This window comes from Falco punctatus (assembly GCF_963210335.1).
Source record: "Falco punctatus genome assembly, chromosome: 4".
NCBI classification, from domain to species: domain Eukaryota; kingdom Metazoa; phylum Chordata; class Aves; order Falconiformes; family Falconidae; genus Falco; species Falco punctatus.
In genome coordinates, this window is record NC_137583.1 from 76,779,391 (window position 1) to 76,807,240 (window position 27,850).

General features: G+C 41.0%; 1 protein-coding gene across 1 annotated transcript in view; it reads right to left on the reverse strand.

Annotated features, from left to right (window-relative positions):
• The window catches only part of CALCR (calcitonin receptor), a 174,868-nt gene that overhangs the window by 59,431 nt on the left and 87,587 nt on the right, over positions 1 to 27,850 (reverse strand). The window contains exons 2-4 of the mRNA XM_080384200.1: positions 21,191 to 21,275; positions 12,383 to 12,536; positions 8,372 to 8,482 (exon numbers count right to left, since the gene is read on the reverse strand). Of these exons, the coding sequence (XP_080240326.1) occupies positions 8,372 to 8,482; positions 12,383 to 12,536; positions 21,191 to 21,238 (313 nt within the window). The 5' untranslated portion in view covers positions 21,239 to 21,275. The remainder of the gene's footprint in view (positions 1 to 8,371; positions 8,483 to 12,382; positions 12,537 to 21,190; positions 21,276 to 27,850) is intronic.

Below are 27,850 nucleotides of genomic sequence, written 5' to 3' on the forward strand. Positions count from 1 at the left end.
TATGTGTTTGGAAATAAAATCTGCGTAACAAAAAACCCAAAGGATTTTCAACTTGTGCAAATAATATATATTTTGCTGAGTTTTGTTTTGTTGTCTTTTTTCCTCAGAGATTTATCTGGTGGTATACTTGTTGTTCATTTGCCTCCTTTTGCCTTGAATGAATGCACTAGAGTATATATACCCAGCCTTCATTCAGATGCAATTATTTATATGATAATAATCCCATTAAAGAGGCTGTTGAAAGCTGTTTACAGGAGAGAAAGTAAATTCAGGCCCTGATGCTGAACTTGAAAGAAGTGTGCAGGGTTTCAGGTATCAAGGGAAATAATTAATTAAAAATACTATTTAATACAGAGCCTGTGTACTGGAGATCCTGACAGTCCTGCTGCCCATGCTGCGTATATGCAGAGGGATGGAAGAGTCCTGCCCAGCCTCCGTGCCAGCTAAATCCCACCAGGAGTGAGCAGCAGCACTGCTCAATTTCCTCCAAGGTTACAAAGCGTGCAGGCATAGGAAGAAGCAGCCTCGCAAACATTTTGGCACAGGTGCCAAGTGTCCAGTTTAATTGAAATGGCTGCCGAGTTCTCTAAATAATTTGATGTGTGTTTGGCCTCTCCCTGTGTCTCCAGTGCCTGCTCCTGCGCTGCAGGTGGCTCTGGCATCCTTCCCAAGAGCCCTGCCGTATGGATAACCCTTCTGGCTTGTGCTCTTTCCCATATGTCCTTTCCCTGTGGCAGGGGATGGTTGCAGCTTCAGCACCGCATGGCTCTGAGGGATGCCTGGAGCCACACATTTCTGCCTGGAAAACCCTGGAGGCTGAGGCGCAGACAGTCACTCCTCAATCTGTCAAGTCTGGGACTAGTTCCTTCAGCCTTCCCTCCAGCGTTAGCCACGCGGGCGTCACTGATACTGCCTGAGCAACAGCAGCAGGGTAAGATCATAAACTTAAATTATCTGATATTTTCTTAGTGACACAGCTGTTTATTTATGAAAACCACAGTTTTTCAAGTCTGACTTTTAAAGTAGTCTCAAAATTCTACCTTGACTTTCCTTTGCCTATTCTAGCTTTATAATTTTGCTGGTTTTACTCATAGGTTATCAGCATTAGCAGCATACACTTCTGCAGTGTCAATTACCATTTGAACATACACATTTTCATTTTTTGTGGTCAACATTTGCATTTATTTTTCTTAATCAGCTCTGATCATTAATAATTCTATTAATTTGGAAGATACATATTCCCTCTATACACCTAAAGAAAGCAATTGACCATATTGGCAAGGTAAGGATTGCATAGATTGAGCTATCTTCCTCTGACCAGAAATACACTTTATACAGTGTCATTGCCAAAAAAAAAAAAAAAAAAAAGAAAAAAAAAGACAATGCTCCAGAACACAGCATACTTTTGAAATTACCGCAAGTTTCAAATGATTGTTTTAGGGGACTTGTTGAGAACCAATATGTGCATCAACACCAAGAGGAACAGTACATGTTATCTCAGCCTTTCATCACTGCAGCTTGGAGATAAACTCAGACTGCCTGTGTAGCAACATTCCCATTGTACTCATTGCCAGATATTATCTAAAGCTGGAAAAGTTTTCAGTCATAAATAAAAGATTGATGGTTATGCTACCATGGAACACAGTGTACAAACTTCATACCTACTATCCCATGCACTCTGCAAAGTACACAGCTTTTGTTAATATGCTATAGAGTATAATGGTAGTATCATCTATCATCTCAGTACTTCAGTGCCTAGGTAGGCACTCTGCTGAAGTTTAACACGGCCTCTGTAAGTTGGAGACAAAGCTGTTGCCTCATACATTTCCTTGAAGCCAGACACACACAACCGATCCTAGTTTGGAAGCAGCCATGGCCCATGGATTCCTTGCTGTGACATTGTCAGAATACGGGACTGGGGGCTAAGCCTCCCTAATGTTCATCCCAGTGACTCAAACAGGTCAAACATTTCTCGTAAATCTAAGAATCTATACAAAAATAAAGCTGTCAGTTTGTAACCCAACCACTGTTGTGCTGTGGCCCAGTAGCAGGTGTGGGATTGTGCATGTGGGCATGTGTTGGTTTTTAGGCTAACCAGAAGAATCCAGTAAACTTTGAAGAAATACACAATGTGTAAGGATGGGTAAGGCAACACTAGGAAGGCAAAATAGAAGTGTGGGCTTTAAGATTATTAAAATATTATGTAAACATGATCTTTTAGGCTCTGTCTGCACCTTAGCAGCTTGGACAGGGCACCACCTGGGCATCGCATTATTCAAAGTGGAGAACAGTGACACTGAGCGAGATCCATCTCACCTGACTTTAGCAACCTTAAACTAATGCAGTTTAGTAACGTAGTTAGCTTAGAGAAAGACAGACACTTCAAGAGTTGTCTGGGAAAGATGGATGAGAGAAACCTCATCCACAACAGCAGTTTCATGGGACTAGTGAAGTGTCTAAAAAGATTAACCAGTAGCAATAGTTTTGCACGTGGTGTTGTTTGTGCTACCAATAGTGCTTTTATGAATCATATTTTCATTAAGACAACTCAGTCATATATATATATGTAACAAGTATCTTAACCCAATAACTCTGGAACAAACATGACAGCTCTATCAGTCAGGTTTTTTACAATTAGACCAACTCTATAGCTAGCACATGTTAAAAGAGTCAACAACATTTTTTTTTAATTTATTGTTGAGTTATAAGCTGGAAGTAGAAAGAAATTTTCCCCTGTTGCAGTGTGTGCTCACAGGATTCTTTGCCATGGTTTGGATAGACCTGTGTAGTGCTTAGTTTTGCAGATGAGGGAATAGCTGACACATCTGATTCACTTACATCCTCACTAAAATAATCTAGAAGAAGATTTTCCAAAATGGAAAAATCATCTGATATAATACAATTGAGACCCTAGAAAACTTCAGTTCCAGTGTCCTAGTAAGTGAGGAATTACCACTATCGTCAGAATACCTTGGGCAGCAGAACTGGAATCTGTATAATAGAGTCATATTGTGCACTGTGGGGATAAAAATTGTTTTTTAAAATACAGCTGTCAAGCTTGCTAAGAAGCATGACATAAATGCACAGAAGGGTAGGGGGGAAAGAAGTAGCTGAACAAAGCATTCAGATTTGTTTTATTTATCACTGTCTAAATAATATCACTTCAAGACAGGAAAACAGGACCAGCAGAAATCCAGAGCTGGCTTTTTTAGCCAGAGTCAGGAAATTTTTATTTTGTGGCAGCAAAAGAAGGGTTCTCCCAGGCCCAGGCCCCCTGTACAGCTCAGGGTGCTTCAGCAGGTCCCTGGGGCTCCTGCCCACTGAGGATGCTGCTCGTGCCCACAGCCCACTGTGGGTGCAGGCAGGTCAAGACACAGTGCCAGGTGGGAAGGAGCATGTGATGGACGGGGTATGCGGGAGGGGAGACCATGGTTGGGAAGGTGCTTGAATTAGGGGATGCCTGAGGAAGTGGCCTCTCTGCCTGCCAGGAGCCAGGGCAGTGGAAGGAGCTGCAGCTGCTGCTATGACCCAGAGAGTCTCTCTCTCTCTGGTTTGTGGAAGACCACTTCTCATCTGCAACGACTGCTCATCAGCTTGGAAACCTGCATGGCTGAACACTGTGTATTTTGCCAGCTGTGAGAAGGGTTTCTGTTCCCTCGAATCCAGTCCCTTGTGGTCACAGGCATCACAGCTGGTAAATCCAAAAGGGTCTGCAAGAGCTATTCAACCTGTTCTGTTCTCCCTTCTCCTGCATGGTGCGTTTATCCTTATTTCTCTAAAGGTATTTTGTAAGAAAGACAAAGCAATTCAGAGCCCACAGTATGACACAGGAAAAGCTGCAGAGAACGCAAACACCACAGTGCCCCTGTCCCCTCCACTGCTGCGATCCACGCTCCAGAGCAAGGGGACCTCAATCTCTCTCGTGTCCAAGCAGGAAGGCAAGGTCGTATGTCCATGTTCCTCAGCTGTGAGAGGTAACACCACACCAACAATCATCTGAGGTGACTGCTTATGGATACATATGGGTCTGTCTCCAAACTGCACTTCTAGAAACTTTGCTCTTGGAGTCACATGAACAGTTATGAGTAACCGGTTTACAAAATAGAACCAGAGACAGAAACCCAACAAAGTGGAAAACTGAGTGGAGCTTTGCTAAGTGCAGCCTTGGATCACAAAGTTGGGCTGGGTTTGCTCCCTGCTGGGGTGGCTACTGCTCTTAACCACTGCTCTTTGCCAAAGAGGAAAGGGAGCAGAAGTTAAATGAAAAGGTATGGCTGCCATAGCCCAACTTGCACATTCAGCTCCATTGCTATGTGACTGCTCCAAATTAATCCTGACCAAATTCACCACGCAGGGAGAGTGAGTGGGGTACTAGAATACTCCCCTGCCACAAACACAACAGCCTATGGATGGCACAGGGCAATGCTCTGCTCCTGCTGCCCGCAGTAAACCTGCCCTGCTAGAAGGCCATTACATTTTCCTTTTTTTCATTAGCAAGATATTACCAGCATGAATTGCATACTATATTCCGATCAAATTCAGTTCCTAGCAATTTCAGCATGACCTGGAACCATTTCAAAGGGATTACACCAAAGATTAACCTGGGTAAAATATGAATATAAAATACAATTAAAGAGAAACTGTGCGTGTTGTCTGAATAGGGGTGTATAAAACCATCCTGCTTGGAGCTTCACAGCCAGGAGTGGATGACAGAATTAATTTCCCACTGTCACTGGTGTTAAAGCAGTAGGTCTCGGTATGTTTTCCAGACAAATTGACTTGGTTTTATGCATTGTCACATTGTGTGTGATGGTCATTATGAGAAAGATTGCTACAAGAGGCAACAGTTGTTTATTGAAAAGGACAAAGTTGCCACAGCTTACAGAGGGGGTTCTGTTTGTCTGTTAGCTTTAAGATACTAATTTCTTTTCACAGGATAGGGCTTCCTCACATGAAGAAAGAAGTGTGGGAAGCCCTAGCTCACCGAACAGACTAGATTATCCTTTCAGAACACAGATTCCTAGCTAGTAAGAACTGATCTAAGTTCAGCGAAATAAGTGCGACTACATCTGGCAGGTAGTTGTGAAGCTGTCAGAAACAAAATGAATGGAGCACTAAACACGTTCTTCATTATTTTATCTCTGGGCCCTTTTCTCCAGAACATTATTTCACCTTGTTTACTTCCTAAAATACTCTAGCAACTGCTAGCAACGCTGAATGTTGTTGGGGGTTCAGATATAGACAGCTGGTATACAGCACCCACAGGTGCAGATGGGAGGAGGATCAGATCCTACGCTGCCAGATGTTTCACTTTTCCAGTTACAAATGACCTAAGTATCAAAGCACAAAAAGAAAGCCGAACACCACCATTTAATTCCAAGACTCAGAGCTATGCATGGCTTCAAACAGAAGTAACTTAAGCCATCAGTGGGCTTATACACAGTGATTCTGCAGATCTCAGTGCAGCCCAAAGCAGCACAGCATGAAATACTTGTTTCAGAATTCCATGGGGTTACTTGCATGCCTGAAATATATGCTGAGGTGGTGTGATATCACGACGACTTGATGGGAAGGAAATCTGACAGGCACTTCAGTTTTCATCAAGTGAAATGATTGCTCTTTAGGATGGATTTTCTGTTTCTCAGCAGACAATCTAGCTGTATTTTGCTTAACAGGGATAAGTTACCACAGGAAATAATAACCTGTGACACAAAACCTGACAGACTTCTCCAGGATAGCTGAACCCGTGCTTTTGGCCACCTGTAAGTGGCAGCCACTTCCATTAGCAGTTGAATATACTGGTCACCCCCACTATTTCTTGTCTCCCTCTTACTTTATTAAGTCCCCATGTAACAATCAGCCACCTGTAAAGCAAAGGCTGGCTACCCACTGATTTGATGCCGTAGCTGTAATACGTGCTCGGTTACTCAACAGCTACTCTAGGAAAGTGGCTCTGGCCCAACCATGAGTGGCTGAGGAGCCAGGGAAACACAGTGCTGACTGACCAGGATCCAGGCAAAGAGGCTACAGAGGTGCTGACACGGAGAAAAGAGATGTGCCAGGTGAAAATAATGAGTCCAGAAGACCACAGGTATTATTTCTAAACAGAACAGCAGAGAGAATAGTAGAAAATTAATTACGGGAGGAGGCTTTTACAGAGAACAGATACTAAAAAATTCTCAAACCTGCAAGTTTTAAAGCATGGCAGAAAGAGCACCCACAGCATGTACACAGTGTGGGCCAGCCTCTGCAGCACTCATCTGTACATTAAGAAGTGATTTGCAATCAGTTGTATGAGCCACCGATCTTGGTGTTAATAAGCATTAATGATTAGAGGTGTTTCTCCATGGATGGCTTCAAGTGTTACATTGAAGAGTGCTTTTGTAGCTGAGCAATTTGTTCAGAACAAGCCGCTGGAGACAAATGGGCAAGTGGAAAAGCTGCGAATAAGTGGCTTGGGAGCAAGCAGGAGAGTGGCTCTGTAATCACCTCCATGCACTGAGGGATGAGCACCTCCAGTGGTGGGGAAAATTCTGTGATTGCAGGTCTGCCTGGCACTCGCTTATGCAGGTAAAAGCTGAACTGTGCATGGAGTATACATAAACTAGGATTGTTAGGGCCACAGTGAAAGCAGAAGCCTTGTAGTAAATTTTTTTATTCATCAATGGGGCTGTTGCCACATGGAGAGGATATCTTGAACACAATGGGGGCCAAAGCAGAAGGTACAGACCCCATCCAAAAAGCACCTCTAACATGCATGTAGGAAAAGGCTCGTGCAACCTTAAGATCCAGAGCCTCAAGCTCTCTCCTGAACATGGGCACTTTTGTCTGGGAACTGAACCAAGTTTGGCCAATTCTTTTAAAATGCTCTTCTGGCATCTTTTTTGCAGATAGTCTAATGGTCAAAGTACTTGCCCACAGAGAGGGAGAGCTAAGTCAAAGGCACCCCTCCAGCTGAGGGTCTCACCTCCTCAGCCTGTTTCCCCTTAGGCGCTCCAGGGATTTGCCATGAGCAGCCCTGCTGCAAGGCTCCTCCTTGAAAACTGTACAGAAAAGAGCTCAAAACTAAGTGTGTCAGAATGCAAAAAAAGGTCACAAAAGACAAGACTTTGTGATTCTGTGAAACTGTTGTCTGTCTCAGAAATGTAAACTGCTGTAAAGATCTGTGGGGTAAGTCTCAGGGTATTCCCACAAGAGGTGGATATTCACACTGCCAGGGAGCTCACTTTCCAGGCATGCAAATCCTTTGATCCAACCTGTCCAACACCTACTTCCACTGGAAAGGGGGAGGTCCCTGAAGCTGGGATGCGGGTTTGAATCCTCTCAGACTGGGGCTGACACTGAAAGTTTCCCACTTGCTGGGTGAAATCTCTAATTGTGGGTAGTTTGATTTATAAAGAAGAGAAATATTGATCAATCAGGCTGCTACTACAAGTGGAATTTAGCAAAATGCATACTGGGTCTGATCCAACCTGGAAACTGTTTCTAAATAGGCATCAAGCTGAACGAAATCAACAGTTTTAGCTAATGGTACTGGGTAATTAATTAACAGCTATGCAGTAGCCTGTTTCCTTACTTTCCATTTGGGCACATACATTTTGGTTTAACCTTGTTGTAAATTTTTGGGTTTATATAGCCTCCTCCACAAATACTTAGTTTCACAGTTTTTAACTGCAATTGCTATGTGTCTATGTAGTATTTAGCACACTGTGGCATCAAGCACCACCTGTAACCAGCATGTCCTGAGCACCTAACGCACAACTGTATCTTTCTTCAAACAATACTTTTTGTGGAGTTACAGTTGTGTCTAATACTTCCTTGTACCCATTTAGCAATATTTCTGTCCTTGATTTTTCCTTTCTTTTGTCCTTTTAAATGTTGTTGAATTACTTCTCTTGGTCTGCATGGTTGCTAGTATTTGTATGAAGAATTCAACAAAAACTGAAACTTGGAGACTGAAAGAACTTTATGTCTGCTCATCTTCTCCCATAAAATGGTATTTTCCAATAAAAACCAGACAAAGAACATGCTGATACATATTTCATGCACATAAGCATTTTCTCTTAATTATAAAAACTTAGAATGAGGTGCTAAAAATGTTTTTAAATTATAACTAAGTAGTTAATATTTTTATAAACTAGGTTCCATAAATCCACGGGTTATGTTTACATAAATATAAAGACATAAAAATATTTTACAAATTAAAATATATAAATTAGGATACCTGAAAGCTTGATATATTTTAATTTCAGCCAGACTCTGAGATTTCACAACGTTGCAAAAATGCCACTGGAAACATGCTTCCACTCAATGTCATGAATGTTCTGAAGACCTCCTTCAAAAGATAAGATGATAAAAAGAAATACTGTACCAGTTGGATCAAAGTCTGGAAAATAATCTGGACAATTCTGAGCAGTGAGTCTTCCAGCAGGTGTGTCGTCCCAGCACAACCAGCCGTCCCATGTTCGGTTGCAGAACAGACCTGTACATTCAAGAGGAAAGCAGTACTTAATTCAACACGCAATCACTTCTGATCCTGCTCTGTTCCAGCCTCTCAAGCAATATTGCCTTCTGCAGACAATCATGTTTTCTTTTGGCAATAAAACCCCTTGTTAATGCTACACTTTGAGTGGCATTCAGGTGCTACAAGGTGCTTGTTTTTTGCTGACCTGATGTTAGTGGTGTTCATTTTACTGGCAAGTAATGCTTTAAAGCCTGTCAAACTGAATTTTGAATTCTGATTCTACAAATTCCTCTTTGTGATCCCCTTCTGTCCTTAGCTATAGAGCATGTACACTGGTGGTACCCAAAGACCTTATAGACATCCACTTTTCATTTCACCTTCTGCTGTTCAGCAGCTCTGAAAATCAAGTCTTTGAAATAGAAAGGTAGGAAGGGCTTGCAGGAATATCCCAGCTAAAAGCAACATTTGCAGAGACAGGTCCCTGTAAAGTTGTTGCCTTGTTCAAGACTACAGGTCGGTGACGTAACTAGAGATCCAGTGAGGCAGGTGCAAGACTGATCTGTAAGAGGTGAACTCTGCCTGCTGATGCCTGGGTAGGCATGCTGTGATCCTGCCCTCATCATGCCCCTTCCGGGAAGGTAGCACTGTCGAGGCTGTGTCCCAGCCCTAGAAAAAAACAGCCATGCTAGGGAGGTAGAACACAGCTTATTCTCAATTCCTGTTACAGAAGTGTTACATACTGTGGTCCACAGAAAATGTGCTACAAGACTGCTTGCTGTAACAATTTCCTGACTCGCTGTGGATTTATTCAAGTAACACATTAAAAAAACCCCACCCTTTACTTCTTATTTTCCATTTAAAATCAGTTTGTGTTGGGGAAAAGGTATTTATCATTATGACCATCATGTTAGAAGGAAATACAGCGAGAAGATACATCTTGCCTTTTTTGCTCTAGTCCCAGGGGAGTTGCAGCATTGTTGCTATGATCATGTAGGCTGTTCCTGAATCATATGGAAGGCACCTAAAAAGGGCAGCTAATTGCTTCTGGTGCTTTTGAAATTATCCATAGCTAAGCTTTCTTGCTTCAGCAAGAAAGCTGTAAAAAGCCATCTGAATTGTTCAAATTTGCACCAATAACTGTTTTTCAAGTCAAAACAGTTGTGGATTAAAAATTGAAAGCATAAAAATTTCCAAATTAATTTTTTCCAGATTAGATGTCTAGCAAAAAAAGATATTTTTATGAACACGTCTTCATTAGCTAAGATGTTATGCACATCTATTCTTCTGTTGTCAACTTAAATGTGCAACTTGTTCACTTAATTAACCATCAAAGACTTTTAGGAATCATTTTGTAATATCAAAGAAAAAGAAGAGCAAGAAATGTTTGCAACTTGAGCTTGTATCTGAAAGACACTGCAGAATGGGGTTGGTAGGAATTTTTAGCTTTAAATCCTTTGTCTTGCATAATAAAGAAAAAAAGTTACCGATGTTGACCTATACACTGTGGAATGTGTCTTTCAAGGTAAGTAACAGGAGATATATATATATATATATATGCACACATACATCCATTAACTATATACACACACATATATAGATACACACATACATGTTTTTTTAAAGTGATGCAGGAAATAAAACACCATAAGTAATAAAACAGAGAAGGAAGAGTTGAACTCTTTGTTGTATTATTTTGTATTTGTTGAATTGTATCACTGGCTAAAAATATCACATTTTGGGACGGACAGGGCGGCTAGGAGTGTCGCGCTGTCCTGGAGGGATGGTCAGGTGTTCCCACGTGCCTGAGCTCATTTCATTATTTCTTCATGACTGAAGGTAATCAATTCTACCTTGAAATGGGCAAGATAAGTGTGTATACACGGTCCATTACTTTGTCTCTGCTGACACACGCCCACTGTTCATGCCGCCACAGCTCACCTGTATGATACCATCGCTCTGGCTCCTGAGCAGGAGATACTATGCAGTTCCCTGCAGTTCATTGCCATCAGTTTTGTGCCCCAGGATTGTGAAGGACTTAAACTACCTCTGCACCAGTCTACAAGTAGGCTACATTAGAGACTGCAGAGATACCAGGGAAAAATTGGACACATCTTGGCTGGCTCAGTAAAGTTGTACCAGGCACTGGGCTTTCCTGGGACGTTCAGCGTTACACTTCACTATTGTTTCTGCTGAAAATGCACAGCTAGCATACTCCTTGAGCTCATGTGTTGGGCTTTTGCCAGGAGACACCACTACAGCTGTCCTTTGCATTAAGGGAATTTAAGGGTATTTCCCATATCACCCCATCCTCCCTTTCAAATTTGCAGTCAAGAGCCTTAGAACTTGTCCCCTTCCAACCATTTAAGAAGTGTAAATGTTGAAAGGCTGGTGAAGATCCCATAATTCAGTTGAAAATGCAACTTCAGTAGTGTTGGCGTCATTCCTCAGACACCCATTATCTTCACTCTGGGCTATAAATTAATTAGGTGCATGTTGCTATGAACATAACAGTCCCCAATGGCATCACTTAAATCCAGCTGCCAGTCGAAGGAATGCAAGAACTGCTGTGCTCTGTCTGATGGCTGCAGGTCTGCCACCGCTGTCCTCCTGTGACAACACTGCCCTTGAGAACACTACTAGGAATTTATGTCATGAGGCCTATGAATTTCCAGCTCATCCTGGCAAAACACTTCAGCCCTTTGCAACTAACCACACGTGCAAGGTGAAAAAGAAAAGTGAATCCAGTGGAACTATCAAGGGATGCAAAAATCACATATTTATAGAGCTGGAGACAAAGAGTAATCTGAGCAGACAGTAAGTTATTTCCCCCTCAAGCTCAGCAATTAAAGGCTTTTTTATGTCTGAAACATGATGCTGTCTATTCCATAACCCTGTTTAAATATTTGTGGGGGTTCCCCATTATTGGTCTGAATGAAAAACTATTTGAAGGAATGGGAATCTCTACATTCATTCCAAATCATGTCTGCATCAAGTCCTGAGTATCTTAACATCTAATTATTCTTTGAGTCTTACAGAGCCCAGTAAAATCTTTGTGTTAAAGGGCTGTGGAAATGTCTTTGTTCTTATATTACAAAAAAATCCCAGACTATCTTCACCCCATCTACTAGGTTGGATTTTTTTAATAATGATTTTTTAATATAGTTTCTCTTTAAACTGTGCCCTCATTTCTCTGCTCTTTACTTGCATCCCCAGATTGTCTCCCATATTTTTTCTCTAGCCTCCTCATAACTTCCTCCATATTTTTTGTGAGAAAAGTGACCAGAATGCTCAGTCCCAGCCAGAAAAGCTGCTTCATTTATACTGTGCTACTGTAGCACCGCTATTATTTGACATTTTCCTTTCTATTAATGTTAATATATGCCTTGTATTCAGTAAAGATGCATGCTTAGTGCTTTCTAAACCTCTTTTTGCTATTGTTACTGCTGAATATAGAATTCCTGGAACACCTGCATTGGTACAGAGCATGACAGCTATCATCCAATACACAAATGACAGAAGAACAAAACAGTAAGCAGAACAAACAGAACAACATTTATGTTGAAGAGAGCAATGTTCACAACCAGGTCTTTGTGTAAGCTTGCTGAAAGTTTCTGGAGAATGCCATTCCCTAAGCAAGAACAAGAGAAACTCAAGCAGCGAAGCACTGAGCCATAAATGTAGATTATGGAGGTACCGTCAGCACGGGGAGGAAAGAAAAGCTGTTAATTCCCTAGGCTTGTTCCAGCCTTTTTTATTTTACACTTAAGAGGATGGTAAGTGTGAATTTGATGACTGCTGACAGGAAGGAAACTGCACCCCAAGGAAGACTATGCGTTAGTATACAGAAGTAAATGTTTCTTTATAGCTATATAAGCAAGCATGGCAATATACAAACAGATTTTTTAAAATCTTTTTTACCTTTTTTCTTATATGGAGGAGCTCTGTTCATCCTTTCATAGCATTTGAACTGTGAATCTATTATCTTCTGCCGTATGACTGAATTTTCAGTTACTACAGGCTCTACTGTAGGATCAGTATAATTTACAGTAGAAGAAAGACTTGGAACCATTCTCTGCACAGAAAGGAAAAACCGTTAGTACAAGCGAATAAACGAGGAGGATAAAATAAAAAAAGTAAGGATCAGAAATCTCTGTTATGCATTCTTCAAAGGCCTTTTATTTGCACATATGTTTAGCATTATGATGGGCCTCATACTGCTTGCGAAGTAAATGCTGAGTTTTCACTAGTTTACCTCACTATAAACAGGATTTTAACCAAGCCCTTTTTCTTGACAAAAGAAAGGACCATTAAATACTTGATAGTCTTCAAAAATCTTTTCATTTAGTGATCTGCAAAAAAGATTTTATATCTTCCCAAAGTTACACCCATGTATTTCTACTCACTCATGCTGATTTCTCTCCAGCTACCCAGACAAAATACCTCAGTGCCATAGCCTCAAAACTGTTCATGTTTTATGTCACCTGCTTTGAGCTTCTTCAACTGTTAAGGTCACAGAAACACAGGGCAGAGAGTTTAAACCTCACTACCTGGCCTTAGCTCCTAGTTAACTGCCTAAGCAAGGTGTCCCTAAATTTGAGAGTCTGAGTAACAAGGTCCTCTTTGATCAATTGGCATCTTCCGACTTCTCCCACTCTGAGCTGCCTGCAGGGGAAAGGGAAGGATCATCACCTCTGGAAGAGAGGTCAGTCATAGTTTTTTTCATTCATCCACCTATCCATCCCTCTGTTGCACTGCCCAGGTCTGTGAGCCAGAGCACAAATGAAAGCGTGGAGCTTTAGTTAATTCTGTTCTGCCTTAATCCTGTATCAGGACACTTCTGTGCATGAAGGTGATAGGAAAGGATTGGTTCCTCTGCTTCCCCAAGCAAAAGCAATGCTGCTGTGGCACTTTCCTTGTATGACCGTCGATTTTTCCCTATACTAAACATTACTAAAGGTATCACAAACACACACAGAGTCATTTACAGGCTCCCTCAAAACTTATGACTCACACAAACATACAATCTTGACATTTTTAGCAGCAAATACTAGTACACACATCTTTAAGCAAGCTTTTGTAGATGTTCAAACTGAAAACATGACAGTTCAAATATAAGGTTACTTCTTACACTTTTGCTTCGCTTTTCCATAATTGCACATAACAAGCAAATCCATCTCATTAATACATTATGCTTTTCCCATTTGCACAACTGAAACATCTTGGTAAAATATTCAGCAAAAGCACAGTATGTTTGATGTAGTTGAAACTAAAAAAAGTTGTTACTTTATCCTGATACTTCTGTGCCATGTCAGTTTAATCGTTTTATACTCTTATATCTAATCAATCATTTTTTCTTAATCTCATCTCTTTTTATACAAACATTTTCATTTTCAACTGTATACAGCTACTATCTGAAGACTAGAGGACAGTGAAGGCAGTTTATCTCGTGGCACTTAAATAGTTACTTAGGATGGGAGGAATAAGAAGAAAGATATCTTCTGACAATTTTATATAAACTTTATGTGTATGTACGTACACACACACAAAGATATACTTAGACAGTAAAGCCATTTGGAACATTTCAACTGGCCATCCAAGTTAAAAATTACTCATCTAGAAAGCCAGAACAGGACACACAGAAGCACAGCCAAACATCGCAGATCCCTCACTTACGAAAAGATTAAAGGGAATAGCTGGAGTCCATGAGGACCATTTTAAAACCAACTAAGCAATATCTGAAATCCAGCATGTAGCATAAGAAAGTGTAGATGACGTTCTTCAGATACCCTCAGGCCTGTCTTAGACCTTCGTGTCCATGTATTGCCACAGGCTTTGGCACTTCTCTGAAGTGATTCACAGATACTCCATGCCTTCCCCTCCCCCTTCTTATTTTGAATAATACCTCAGTTCCAAGCTGTTTTTATTCAAGACAGGAATAATGGCATCATCAAAGAAACCTAGTGGGCCTTCCGTGGCATTGCCTCTGTTCCTGGTGATTCCTCTGTTACTCTGGGTCAATTTGGGAACACACCCGCATTTTTAAAGAATAACCATCTGAGTATGCCTGGAAAACATCACCAATTTTCCTTGCCCTGAAACAATGCTTTTATTTCAAGTGGTTTTTTTCTTCTAAGAAGGAGACGATCTGTTTTTTACATCTGTTTGACCAAATAAGATCAAAATCATTTCACACTGACAGAGACCAGAAAGACTGGTGTCACAGGTCATAAATACTGATGCAGTTTCATTTGCTTTATCTGTACAGAATAAAGCACACCACAGATATGCAAGAATTGGCAAATGCCAGCTACAAAGATAGAAACTGTAGAAATTGTTCAGTTCTTCAGAACATCTTTCCCCTATTCTAACTTTTTTTGGAGACTCTTTTATACACCATTTTTAAAAGGACAGACAATTCCCCAAAGATTGCATAGTACAGAAACATCGAAGCTGAAATAAAAAGATATCCCTTCAGAAAAGGAATGTTCTATTTACGTCTTTTAACTGGTGAAGATGTAACAGTTTGTAACTAGGGATGACAATTTTGGGGGTGTAAGATACAATTCAGACACCAAAGACACCTTAAACTTAAAGGTCAGTTTCATAACTTGTTGTAAGGGATTAATCCAACTCCTGAAGTAGTCAGCTCTTGTTGGGTACAGGTTAATGAGAACATTTTAATATTGGGATGCAGAGAGCACCTGCGGTGGTGGATAGGATAAACGTCCTGGATTTAAAGTGCTCAAGCATGTTACCAGAACTGCTCATTCTACTGCCTCTGCACAAGGCAATCACTGCCCAGCTGAAATTGCCAGCAAAATTTGTGTTGCCCACATTTGGCCAGGAATTCAATCGGGGTGATTAAAAATATGGATGACACTGTCACTAAAGCTCAATGGAAATCCCTTCATCAGTAGAAATCACTTAACGGCCTACAGCAAATCTGAAGCAAGTTTGGATAAAAACCTGGAATAGTAATATTAGATTTTGATGAAGAGGTTGTTTCAGTTAAAATTTTGTAACTCATTTGTTTGCAGCAAAGTTCTTAACAGTCTTCCAAGAAGGAAGTATGCGTTTGTTTTGAGCGTGTCAGCCACCAGTATGTGTCGGTTGCCTCAGGAACCGGTACCATGGTGCTGTCACATGTCTCAAATTATGTAATTTTTTTTTGTTTTTACCAAACACAAAGATTCAGATTTTCAAAGTTAGTTGCATAAAAATCTTTCCAGGCACTTCTGATGTAATCAAATTGCTTGTTTATGAAATCAGATTAAGGGATTATACGTAGGTGTGTTACTGGCATTACCCACCTCTCATATGTACGCTTTGAATACTCTGAATGTACTCTTCCCTTTGACAGCTATTACTCATTGCTAGTTGCCTAGATTTGAAAAAGCTAGCTATGGAAGTCTGAACAATCTTTGCTTTCACCTTAAAATCAGATGACCATTTCAGCAACTAATGAAAAGTTTGATTTGGTGGCTTGCTGGAGGATGAGCAGTAACAGCTCTGCTTGCAATGCTGGTGTTTTCTACCATGCACAGGAGAATCACATACCCACCCCCACGCTGGGACTCAGAGCCTAATGCCTGGCCTCCCTGAAGTCAGTTTAGTGGGCTGATGATCCAGCCTGATATTCCTGGGGCTCAGTCAGACTAAAATCTTGGTACAGTTTGTGATGTCAGATATTATTTGTTTTAGTCTTGCACTTGTTACCACAGAGGTCAGGAAAGGGCAAATGGGCCAGAAAAATCTCAGTCATTATTCTTTTATCTGAAGCAGCAGGAGCTTGGGCATAGCTACACAGGAGGGAAAGCTCAGTGCACACCATGCTAATGAGAGGCTGGGAGTGTCCCACGAGTCTCTGTCTGTGTGTTCAATATCATGAAATTAAGGATTAGGAATCATCTCTGCTACTACATTTTAATCTGATTATATTAGATTAAAATTATTGGTTTATATACAGTATAAATATGATTATATCTAGTTACTTTAGGAATTAAGTTTTAAAACATGTTTTCACCATAAAAAAGCCAAGATTAAATAATTTTCACCTGGTTACTACCTATGGTATTGAAGAAATTTTGAATGTTCAGAGTCCGTTACTGCACATTAAAACCCCTTCCCATCCATCCATCAGTTACTTCAGATGGAAATACAAATGATGTTGATACAATAAAGGAATGCCTCATTCATTTATAAACATTCTTTATTAAAGAGATAAATAATTCACAACTTAATAATCAGGATGTGTTCATAACCTGAAAATGATTGGTATGATTTCTTCAGAAGAAAACTGTTTAAGTGATGTCCCATGTAGCAGTTTAGCAGCCGTACATATGATGTCACTCCTAAAAGTCCAAGTAAATGACGTCATACATACGACCACCAAGCCACCACGTGACAAATTACTGTTATAAGAAAATGAATTATCATTACAAAGAGAAAAAACAGGCTGCTGGGAATGCTGAAGTTCACTTTATACCTAGAATTAATAAAATAATCCAGAGAAAGCAATTTGGCTTCATTATTAAACTATCAAAAGGAACAAATAGTGCCCCAGTTTCTGTAAGGAAGACACACCTGCTATTAACCTGTGAAAGATTGTGCCCATTTCCGCAAGAGAGAATCAGATAAAACAAGCACAAAATTCCTTTTTTTTCCCACAAAATATTGGGACATGATCAACAAGCAACCCCAAATATTTTTCTTCCCCATCAAGGACCGTAAAGTACACTAACTGTTGACCATACATGACATTTAGGAATAGAAGGTATTTCGTAGCTTCCTTTGCTTTTGTTTTTTCCCCTCCTTCCACTAAACACAGTAATTTTGCAACATTTATTGTTGAGCTATTTCAGATTCTGGATGCTCCAACTGTTATTGATTTCAATAGCTCAAAAATTCATTTGGTACAATTCTTTGAAAACTGCAATGTGTAGTCACCACTTCGTGGGTCGCTAAACTCCTATTCTTCAATACATCATATCTTTGAGCAAGAGCTTAGCATGACTTAGACTGGTTGCAGCGCGCCTCGTACTTTGATTACATTTGAACTACTTTTCACAGCTGCTAGTGTTAGAAAAGATAACGACTGTGATCCCTTAGGAAGGTCCTTAGTGCATGGTATTCTGTTAACATGGGAATAACTTCTTATGCATCAAAAATGCCCTAAGAAACAGTAGACAATTTATTTGGGGAAATACCTCAACATGACATGTTTTACTTAACCACTGAATGCTAAAATTTTCCCATACTCAATTGCTGTTGAAGCAGGATGGAAATTATCTCATAGCGAGATCCCATACAACTTATTTTGCAGATTTTGGCAGTTGTTGAATGAGATCATCAGCCACAGTAGATGAAGACAAGGCACTTGTAATGAAAAACAACTCAAAAACTTACAGTTCTGTTCCATTGCTTGCAGGATTTGCTCACACAAGGAAGCTCTACTCCCAGGGTAGCCTGATGCAAACTGCAGGCTTAAAGGAAGGCTGCAGAATTCTTCATAGATGTTTGCTTGCAGCTCTGATTATCATCTTGTAAGAGACCTCTTTAGGGCTATAAGCTGCATAGCGACATTCTTATGTGTTTAAAAAGCAAAGAGGGAGACAAAAAGTCCTGATCGCCCCTGAAACTGGGTGAATAGAACAGAATACAGTATTCCTTTCCTTCTTGGGAAGCCATGAGAAGCTTGAGTCTCAAATTCTCCCACTAATTCTCACCACATTAAAACATCAGCAGCTTGCTTTCCTGAGATTTACTTGTGTGAAAAAAGCTCCAGAACTTGCAAGTCCACTTCCTTACGACTTGAAGCAACACATAGTTACAAAGGCAAATGCACATTTCAGAACAACAGCTTTCAAAGGCATGGTCTCAGGTGATGAGACCCAAGGGGATCTTATCATCCAAGGCAGGGGAAGCCCCCAGGCTCCCAGCAGTGCACGACAACGAGCAAGGCTCTGACGAAGCATGCCACAGGAGCCTGTGACAGATCTTCAGCAGCAATTCTGGCCCACCTATGGGTGGGATCTGCTTTCATCCAGATGGTGGAAGAGCCACTGTCTAAGCAGTAAAAGGCTTGTGCTTACAGTACCTGCACAGACATGAGTTTTAGAGATTTGTGATGAGAGTGGCTGAGGTGAGCAGGTGGCAGGATCCCAGGGGAGAACATGGACGCACCACCCCACTGGTCCATATTGCACTCCTGGCTGCGAGGATCAAATCTTACACCATGAGCAGTGCCCTCACCATGGTGGCAAATGTTTTACTAATTGGCTTCTGGAGACTTGAACCTACTACTGCAACTGTGTTCCAAAATGTGACAGTTTGTGCAGTTACCAAAAATTACATTTAGGTTTTCACATAAATTTACATGTTTTGTGAATGGGAATTATTCACAAGCCTTTCAGGAGCTAACACAATGTACCAGACTCTGTATAGCTTAGTGACTGAGGCTTGGTAACAATTTAACAGATTAGGACTTAATTTGTACAATTTGGTTTTTACTCAAAATGCATTTATTTTAAAATACAATCTTGGTCTAATGGACATAATTGAATAATAGTGTGGTCTTCAGCTGCAGCATTCATTTTGTCCTACTGTGCACTTTGTGGTTGGCTCAGGACAACAAGACTGGAATATGTAAGAAAGACTACTCTATCAATCCTCATTTACAGGGCAAGTCCAAACTACCATCTGTAGGCACTAGATGATGATTCTTACCTGACAAAACTGTGCAGAGAGTAGAACTCTCTTTTCTTAACAACCTGCAAAGCTGATCAGTCACACAGGAAGGGACCCAAGCTTGTTTCCTCCTCCTCATTCTCTGCAGCCCCTGGACACACCGGGCTGACTCTCCGTCTTTCTTCTGGAGAGAAATGTGCACTGAGGGGGATGTACTAACTGCTCCAGTGCACAGGGGCTCATGTACTTGAGGAAACAAGTGTCAATCACATTCTGTAGCTCTCAGTAATTACTAAAAACTAGACAGCATCAGCAATAAACTAGGAAATGACGAACAGTTATATTTTCCAACTGAATTCACTTTGAATTGTAGAGGACTACCTGGTGATGTATTATTGTGCATCCAAAAGCAAGGGAAGCCATCAAAGAGGAAGACAATAAGGAGTTTTATTTCTGAATTAGGTTTTGGAGCAACTGGTGCTTTATTTTGTTTGACATCTGTGAGTTATTATGGAACTGTACACAAAATAGTAAAGTGCTATTTATTCTATGCAAAAAATGACAAAGGTAAGAGATGGTTTTTTTATCAGAAGGTACTGAAACCCCTTGGTGACAAGCCTAAAGGGGACTGTGGGGAGGGGGTGTCTATGGACACCATGTAACTAGGGTCTATGACAAAATATTCAAGGAGAGATATGGGATGAATCTGGGGAAGTCTTCTGCAAAGCACTGATGACATATACAGGGAAGAGTGCACTCCAGCACTGCAAGGGAGTCACAGCTACCCCAAGAAAAGGGATTTCAGGTAAAAAGCACGCCCTTCTCAACTCAAAAAAGTTGTGACCATTGCAGGGGGATTGGAAACCACAGTGGGGCAAATGGCATAGGCAGAGAGCCTGGAGCCCAGAGGAGAAAGCAAGGACCTCAACAGGTTGTGCTGTTTTGCAACAGCTTGCAGCCACCAGTTGGAAGCACAGGACACAGACAAAAGGATGACAGTAAACCATCAGCAAAGAAATATCTGGAGATGGTTTGTGAGGTGAATAAATAACATGAATGGGATCACAAATCACTTTACTATTTCTTCCTTGCCCTCCAGCAGTAGCTGACATGCAAGTCCCAGGGGCTCTGGGAACCAAGGGGTGATTGGAAAAAACAACTGAGTGGAAACAGTCTTTTTGGAAGAGAAAGAAAATCACCCTTTCCTCATTACATACCACAAATGAAATTTAAAAAATGAATGTTTTCTACCAGCTACAGGTGGGGAAATTTTTGGAAAAGTGCTTGATGCCAAATATTTTTTGTATTTGATCTAACAGCAGTGTTCTGGAAAGTGTCAAGGAAACAGAGCTTGTTAACTGTTCTGTAACTGAGGCTCTGGGCAGTAGTCTCATTTCTGACTACCTGTAAAGTCTACAATTTTATGATAATTGCTAGTAATTGAGGTTTCACAAGTAGAGAACAGAGGAAGCATCCAACTTACATGAAAAGTATTTAGTCAGGCAGAAATGAATTTACTACATATTTAGAATATCAGCTACTCAGACATGTCACATACATTGCAATAACTAATATTGATATTAAACAGTTGAAAATAGCATTTGAAATTACTATCTAAACTTTATACTGTTATTTTCCATTTCAGTTGCTTTCCTAATAGCAGAGTACCTATAAGTAATTGCGGATTTTTACTGTTTAAGTAATTTTAAGTCACACAACAACATTAAGGAAGTTTTAAAACACCTAAGTTTCCATATCACTGATACCTTGTAGCTTGTAAAAAGAGAGAAATGAAAAAGTCACATGCATTACCTTCTTCAGGCTTGATGTTATGTCTCACCAAGAAACAACGGTATCAAGTTCAAATTTTTATGATATATTTTACTTAGAAGCTTTATTAACCTTATTTTGAAATGTACCAGTAAGGGAACTCATTCTTCACCTGTGCAGTACAACAAATAACTCTACTCATTTTTCTGAATATCATCACAAGTTTAAATTTGGTAGGTGTCATGAGCAGTTCAGTTTTCTCATACTTACAATTAGAAGGATTATCAGTAAGAAGCAACTGTGGGTTGTTTTTCTCATTGTGGAGTCTTCCTGGAAAGACACGTTGTAGCTGACCCTTTTGGGAATTAAACAACAAAAACAAAAGCAGTGTTAGACTTTTATATCTGTTAAAATTCCTTGTCTTTGTGTATGAGCATCTTTTCAGACTTGCAGTGGACTCTGTGCGTGTACCTCCAGTCTTGTGTATGCCCATGTTAGGCTTCACTGAAGGCTTGTATGCTTTTAATTTGGTCTCCTCTATGGACCTCTGGTGGTGAGTTCAGCTGATGCAGGGTCCAGCTCCATGTTACTGTACCACCACCAGCAGATCTGGGTTCAGCTCTCTGCCTTTACCACCTGAGGCTACCTTGATTGTCCTGATTCAGCTATTCTAACCTACACATATGGCTGCAGACCCATGAAGATTTTTGGTATTTTTAAAATAACCTAAAAACCCCAGGAAGATCCAATTTGCAGATAAACATAATGGCAGTTAAAGGTGTATTTAAGGGGCAAGAGAAAGTCAGAGGTTGGGTAACCTCCACCCAGGTGAGCAAGCATGGCAGGAAAAGAGAGAAACTGGGACTACCGCTGCAGGATCAGCCACTCCCCAATGTGGCTAGCTTGGCCAGGCTGCACATAGACACACCGTGTAACCCTCAGGCCATTGAGAACAACTGCTTCAGCTGCACAAAGTAGTGGAGAGGTGTTGCAGCACTCTCAAGACTAGCCAACTGCAACAAGGCTTTTACCACCCCATACCAGGTTAACTTCAATAAGTAGCTCCCACACCTTGCCCCAGCACAGCCACCAATCCCACACAAGGTTTCAACAGCTCATCTACTATCCGTGCTGTTTCTTCAGGCCATCCCACCCTGCTTCTTGCCTCTGCTGCATCTGGATTCTCCTTTCTCCGGGCTCCTCTTCCAACCAACCTCTCCTCATCCAGGCCCCCTTCTTCTCCCAGGGCCTCTCCTATATCCAGAGGACTCTACTTCCTCCAAATCTCTCTTCACCCAGAGCTCCTCTCCCATACCCTTAAAGCTATTTACTACTTAGCAGGAACCAGCCCCAGCTGCACCTTATCCACATCAGCCAACCCACCGCCCCTGAAGCCAGCCCACAGCTGTATATTGTCAATGACAATTAACCTGACTTCATTTCTCTAGAATTCCTCTACAGAGAGGCAGAGCATGGACACCACCCCACAGGCTTGGGGGGAAGTAGTTCAGCAGCTTTTTGGTTTCCTATCTTTTTCCTAAATCAATATCCATTTGGCCTTTCTGGGAAAAGTACCCAGGGGCCGCCACGTATCATCATATTGCTTCATAGTTGTGGGCGTTAAAAGCAAGAAAAGCTCTTTGAATTAAGCCATCATTTTTAGTTTTATAAAAATGGGACTTGTGCACTAGAGTGAGAAACATGGCTTTTGTCAATGACAGTGCCTTTTGATATCTCAGGGACCACTAGTGGCGCATGGGCTGAGCATCACCACACCTACAGATCACCTTCAGCCATGGTAAGACAGTAGGCACTCACACACCTTTCTTTTTCATACAGCTTAAAAACTAAGAGTGAGGTGTTTTCTACCCGGGCAAACAATCCTGTGAACACCCTACATACATGAAACCCAGAAATTTAATGGGAAAAAGGCACACAGACTTGGATGCTTAGTCTGCTTGACATGTAGTGAGCAACACAATCACTTGTGTAACGTTTATCTCTGCAACAGCACTGTGACAGCTTTCCTCATCTTTAAATGGTCTGGAAGGTCACCTGTTTTCAGAGGGGAAGGAAAATATGAAATCAGTTGTAACTGTCCTTATCCAAAGCAGAAATAGGTAATCTCGAAATGTGTGTGGCACTTCGACTTCAATGTAACATGTGGATGTAATCTCCTACCAAATCCAAATGGGAGTGTTGCAGTCAAGTGTCACAGAGATTACATAAAACCCAAACTGAGAGAAAACAGGGCTCAGAGGATTTGCCTCTAATAAGGAGCCTTATCACTATCTGAACTTTGCCAGAACCATTCTGGTGTGCCAGAGGTAAGGAGACAGGCAAATGGCACACACACAATATGTAAATTATGCTGTTGGCCACAGATTTGTATTTGATCAGCAATGGTAGACAACTCAATTGAAACAAAAACTGGAGACAGATAGATCAGAGGAAAATGCGTGAAATTGTATCTTCTCCAGACTATTCACTGTATTACCAAAATGATTAATGAATATATAAACAATGAGTCTTAGTCAGCTGTGCTATGAGCAGACACACAAGCGAGAATATGGTGTTCACACAGTTACACACCAAACTGTAAAGCATCCTGCAGTGTGCTGCACAGCCAGCCTGGCGGGTGCCTCCGTCCTTCTTGCTAGCCTCATCACTTCTGCCATGTCTACAGGGATCAGGTAAAAAGCAGGCAAAGGACAGACTTTGCCTTATAAACTGTCAACAGTTTTAAGGTACACGTTACTTTCCAGAAATGGCACAGAGGTCAACACAATAAAGTGACCTAGAAAGCATAAGTAAAATCAATAGCAATTGAAGTTTCCTGTGATACACCTACTTTTTTGGTACTTTGTGCTGGGAGTGCTTGCAGCACTACGTTGGGTTATAGCTGTAGCTGCAGGTAAATCTCACCCTTGTGAGATTTTTTGAACATTTGTATTATGTACTGAAAGAGCTATTTAAAATGTTTCTTGCTCCCATCTCTCCTAATTTAAAAAAAAGCCATCTGTAAAATATTTAATGCATTATTTTCCCTTCTGTTAACTGTGATGACTGTGCCATACGATACTACATACAATTAAATGCCTAAGAACTATCTCCCATACTAAATCTTATATAGTCTTGGTATTTCTAGTCTTTCTTTTTCTAGTCAGCTCTAACCACAGGAATGGCTGACATGCTACATAAAATTCAGCATCTCTTTTTTTCTTCCCTTTCACAGGAGTCTTTTCCAATGACAACGTCAACAGTTGCTGAACAACAATATTTTAACAATCCAAGTATTGCTAAATCCAAGCTCTTGACTAAGATTTGGCTTTTCTCTACTTTAACCATAAGAATCGTCCATAACACTACAGCATACTTGTGTTAGCATCAGTATTGGATCAAGGGTGATGATCACGTTGAAATGAGAAAGTTCATGCAGGTAAAAAAGTGTGGATCAGTGGGCTGGGCAGAAACAACACGGAGCCAGAAAGACTCACATAACAGGGAGCCTCAAGAGATGGACCCTGTCAGCCTCCAGATGGAGGAACAGATCAGCATCTGCACAGCTCTGTCCCCATCTCCAGCAATTCCAGGTGCAGGTGTGACATGACAGGCAAGCTGGGATGTACAACGCAGTATACTGAAGTGTCCTGGGTTTTGGGTCTTTTGTCCTAGATCTTTTTTACACCAGCTGGTGCTACTGCCCATGGACAGCTTGCTTGCAGCTGAAGGGAGGCTGGACAGCCCAAAGCAGCCTCATGGAGAGTGCAGTTGCACTGGAGCAGTGGTACCAGGAACACAGGGGGAGAAATCAGAAATGAGCCAGCTCCCAAGCACGTACGCCATGACTCAACCACCCATCAGCTTTCATGACAGTACCTGTGAAAGGTGTTACTCCTCACCTCCTTCTGGGTACTTATTGCCTACCACCTGACTTGTGCCACCTCCGCAGCCACTCTGTAGGGCCACAGTATGAAGCAGGTCAGCAAATTAGTGTTCAGCTACACACTTCTAAAGTAGAATTCATGTTTTTTACCACTGCAGATGGAGGAACAATAAATTCCAATCTTTCCAAATGTTTTATGTGTAGGTATTTTGGACGGCTTTTCATTGCAGATGTTTCAAGGTATGCATGAAGTTTTCTGTAGAGGAATGAAGCTGGGTTAATTAGCATTGATAACATACAGCTGTGGGCTGGCTTCAGGGGCGGTGGGTTGCCCGATGTAGATAAGGTGCAGCTGTGGCTGGTTCTGTTAAGGGGTTGGGCAGCCAGGGAAGAGGGAGCAGCCAAGGAACAGGCAGTGAGGAAAAAGTGAGAGAGAGTGTGCACCTGGATGAGGAGTGACTAGGAAAAGGCAGTAGAGGGACTGGCATGAAGAGTGTGCTGGTATGAGATGGTAAAAGACCTTGTTGTAGCCAGCTAGTTTGGAGGATGCTTATTACAATAAACAAGAACTATAGATAATGTACTGATAGTTCTTGGGATCACTGAAGCTTAAGAATGATCATTATGGGGATTTAATACAGTTTACAATGATCCCAAATTTTGTTTCATTTGCTGAAGTTCCCAAGCAGGTTTTAGGTGCTGCCCTGATTCCTGTTTCTACATTTATTTTTTTTCCATAAATCCAACAACATCCTTGCTTGATGTTAAGATAATATAATGTGCTTTGTGCATTTCAATTTTAGAACACCTGTTATGTAGTGATTAATCATAAGCACATTGCTAAAGCCCAGTATTTTTCCATGACCGTAGTTATTCACCCTCTGTTGCTTATAATACTTACATATGACATCTCTGTCTGTTTTTTTAAAAAACTAGAATATTGTTCTTTCTTCATAAATGTAGCATAGCTCATTATGTGCTAAGATATTCCTCCTGCTTCAGCTATCATAGTAATACCACTGACAACTTGGTATTAGTTCTGAAGCTCATTTGAGGATGAGCACAGTATCCTACTTTGTAATGACACCTCTTTGGTGCTCTCCCGATTTCTACAACTGTAACACTAAGCTGAACAGAGCTTCAATTAAAATTTCCATCAGGTTACCCAGAAGGTGGGACAACCTTCCCTGCACAGCCATTTGCAACATGCCAACAAGGGGTCAAATTTAGTCAGAAAGGAGGGTGTAAGGGGCAAGATTCAAAAAAGGGCAGCAGAGCAACACTTCTTTGTGGAGGTCTGAAGAAACTATAATAAAGGCAGGCTCTCAGCACCCTTGAAAGTATCATAGAATGGTTTGGGTTGGAAGGGACCTTTAAAGATCGTCTAGTCCAAGCCCCTTGCCATTAGTAGGGACACCTTTCACCAGATCAGGTTGCTTAAAGTCACATCCAACCTGACCTTGACCACTTCCAATGATGGGGCATCCACAGCTTCTGGACAACCTGTTCCAGGGTCTCACCTCTCTCGTAAAGAACTTCTTCATTATATTTAATATAAATCTACCCTCTTTCAGTTTAAAATGTTGTTCCTTGTCCTGTCACTACGGGCCCTGGTAAAAAAGTCTTTCTCCATCTTTCTTACAAGCCCTCTTTGAGTACTGAAAGGCCACAATAACATCTACCCCAAGCCTTCTCTTCTCCAGGGTGAACAAACCAGAATTTCTCAGCCTTTCTTCATAGCAGAGGCATTCCAGCCCTTCAATCATCTTTGTGGCCCTTCTCTGTACCCTCTCCAACAAGTCCATGTCTTCTTGTACTGTGGACCCAGACCTGGACACAGCACTCCAGGTGGGGTCTCACAAGAGCAGAGTTAGAGGGGAAGAATCATCTCCCTTGACCTGCTGGCCACGCTTCCTTTTATGCTGCCCAGGATACAACTGGCTTATCATATTGCTGATACCTGATGCCAAAGGCTTTATTTTTGTTTGTTTTTACAACCAGATTTTTAAAGTTAAATACAAACCTACATTTCTGAAGTATCACTCACTATTTGATTAGCTCTGCTTTCAGTGATGGTAACAAAATAAAATCAGCAATATTTTTTTAAAATGTACCAAATACCAGCAAATTTTATTATGCTAAAGACAGATATTTTCAAGGTATGGAACAAAGAAGCAGAAAACTGTGTAACAAAGCAGAGGAGTAAAATCTACAGCACAGCATTTCTGCTATTCTAAGAGTGCTTGAATGATGGGATTAAATGAAGCAGCTTTGGCTAGTGGTCTACCACGTGATAGATGAAAGCAACCACACTGCAGGAATGCCAAGTTCATCACTGAACATTCCTCAAAGCAGAACACTTCCATGCCATTTTGCTACACTGTGAAGCTGTGTTTAGCATCTCACATAGTAGCACAGTATAATTTTAGGCTTTTAGGCACAGCTGTGAAAGGTCTTTTCGAAAATATTTGCAATTTTTGGAGGGCTTTGCAGCAGTGCTTGTAAAATGAGCAAGTATGCAATTAATCTAAACTTGGTGACGCTACAGCCTGAGCACACCCAGAAGTTTGGGATGAATACTACCCTGCTGTAGGGCAAAGACTTCAAAGGAGTTGCACACATTTATGTCAGATTACAATCTTTTGCATAGCCCCCAAAATTAAAGCAGACCTTTGGCATGAGTCTGTATCTATAATTCTCTTTTTTTCAGAGAAAAAAGTTTTCACAGTCCTCATCACCTGCAAAATAATCTTTGTGGCTAACATTAACAACATTAGTACAATTTACAATGATAATAGTGAGGAGTAGAGCTAATAATCATTGCTAAATAAATTGACATCTATTACACAGCTTCAGTCAAACCCCTGTGAGATAAGGAAAAAAAACACCTCCATGATTTGCCTTATGACTTTAACTGGACCGGCATCCTGGCTGGACTGTACATACAGCCTAGGTCTTAAGTGCAGTACCTGCCCATCAATACATTTAAAAATAGCCTAACAAGTATTCGAGTTCAGTGGAACAAGAGTATAATGATAAGGCAG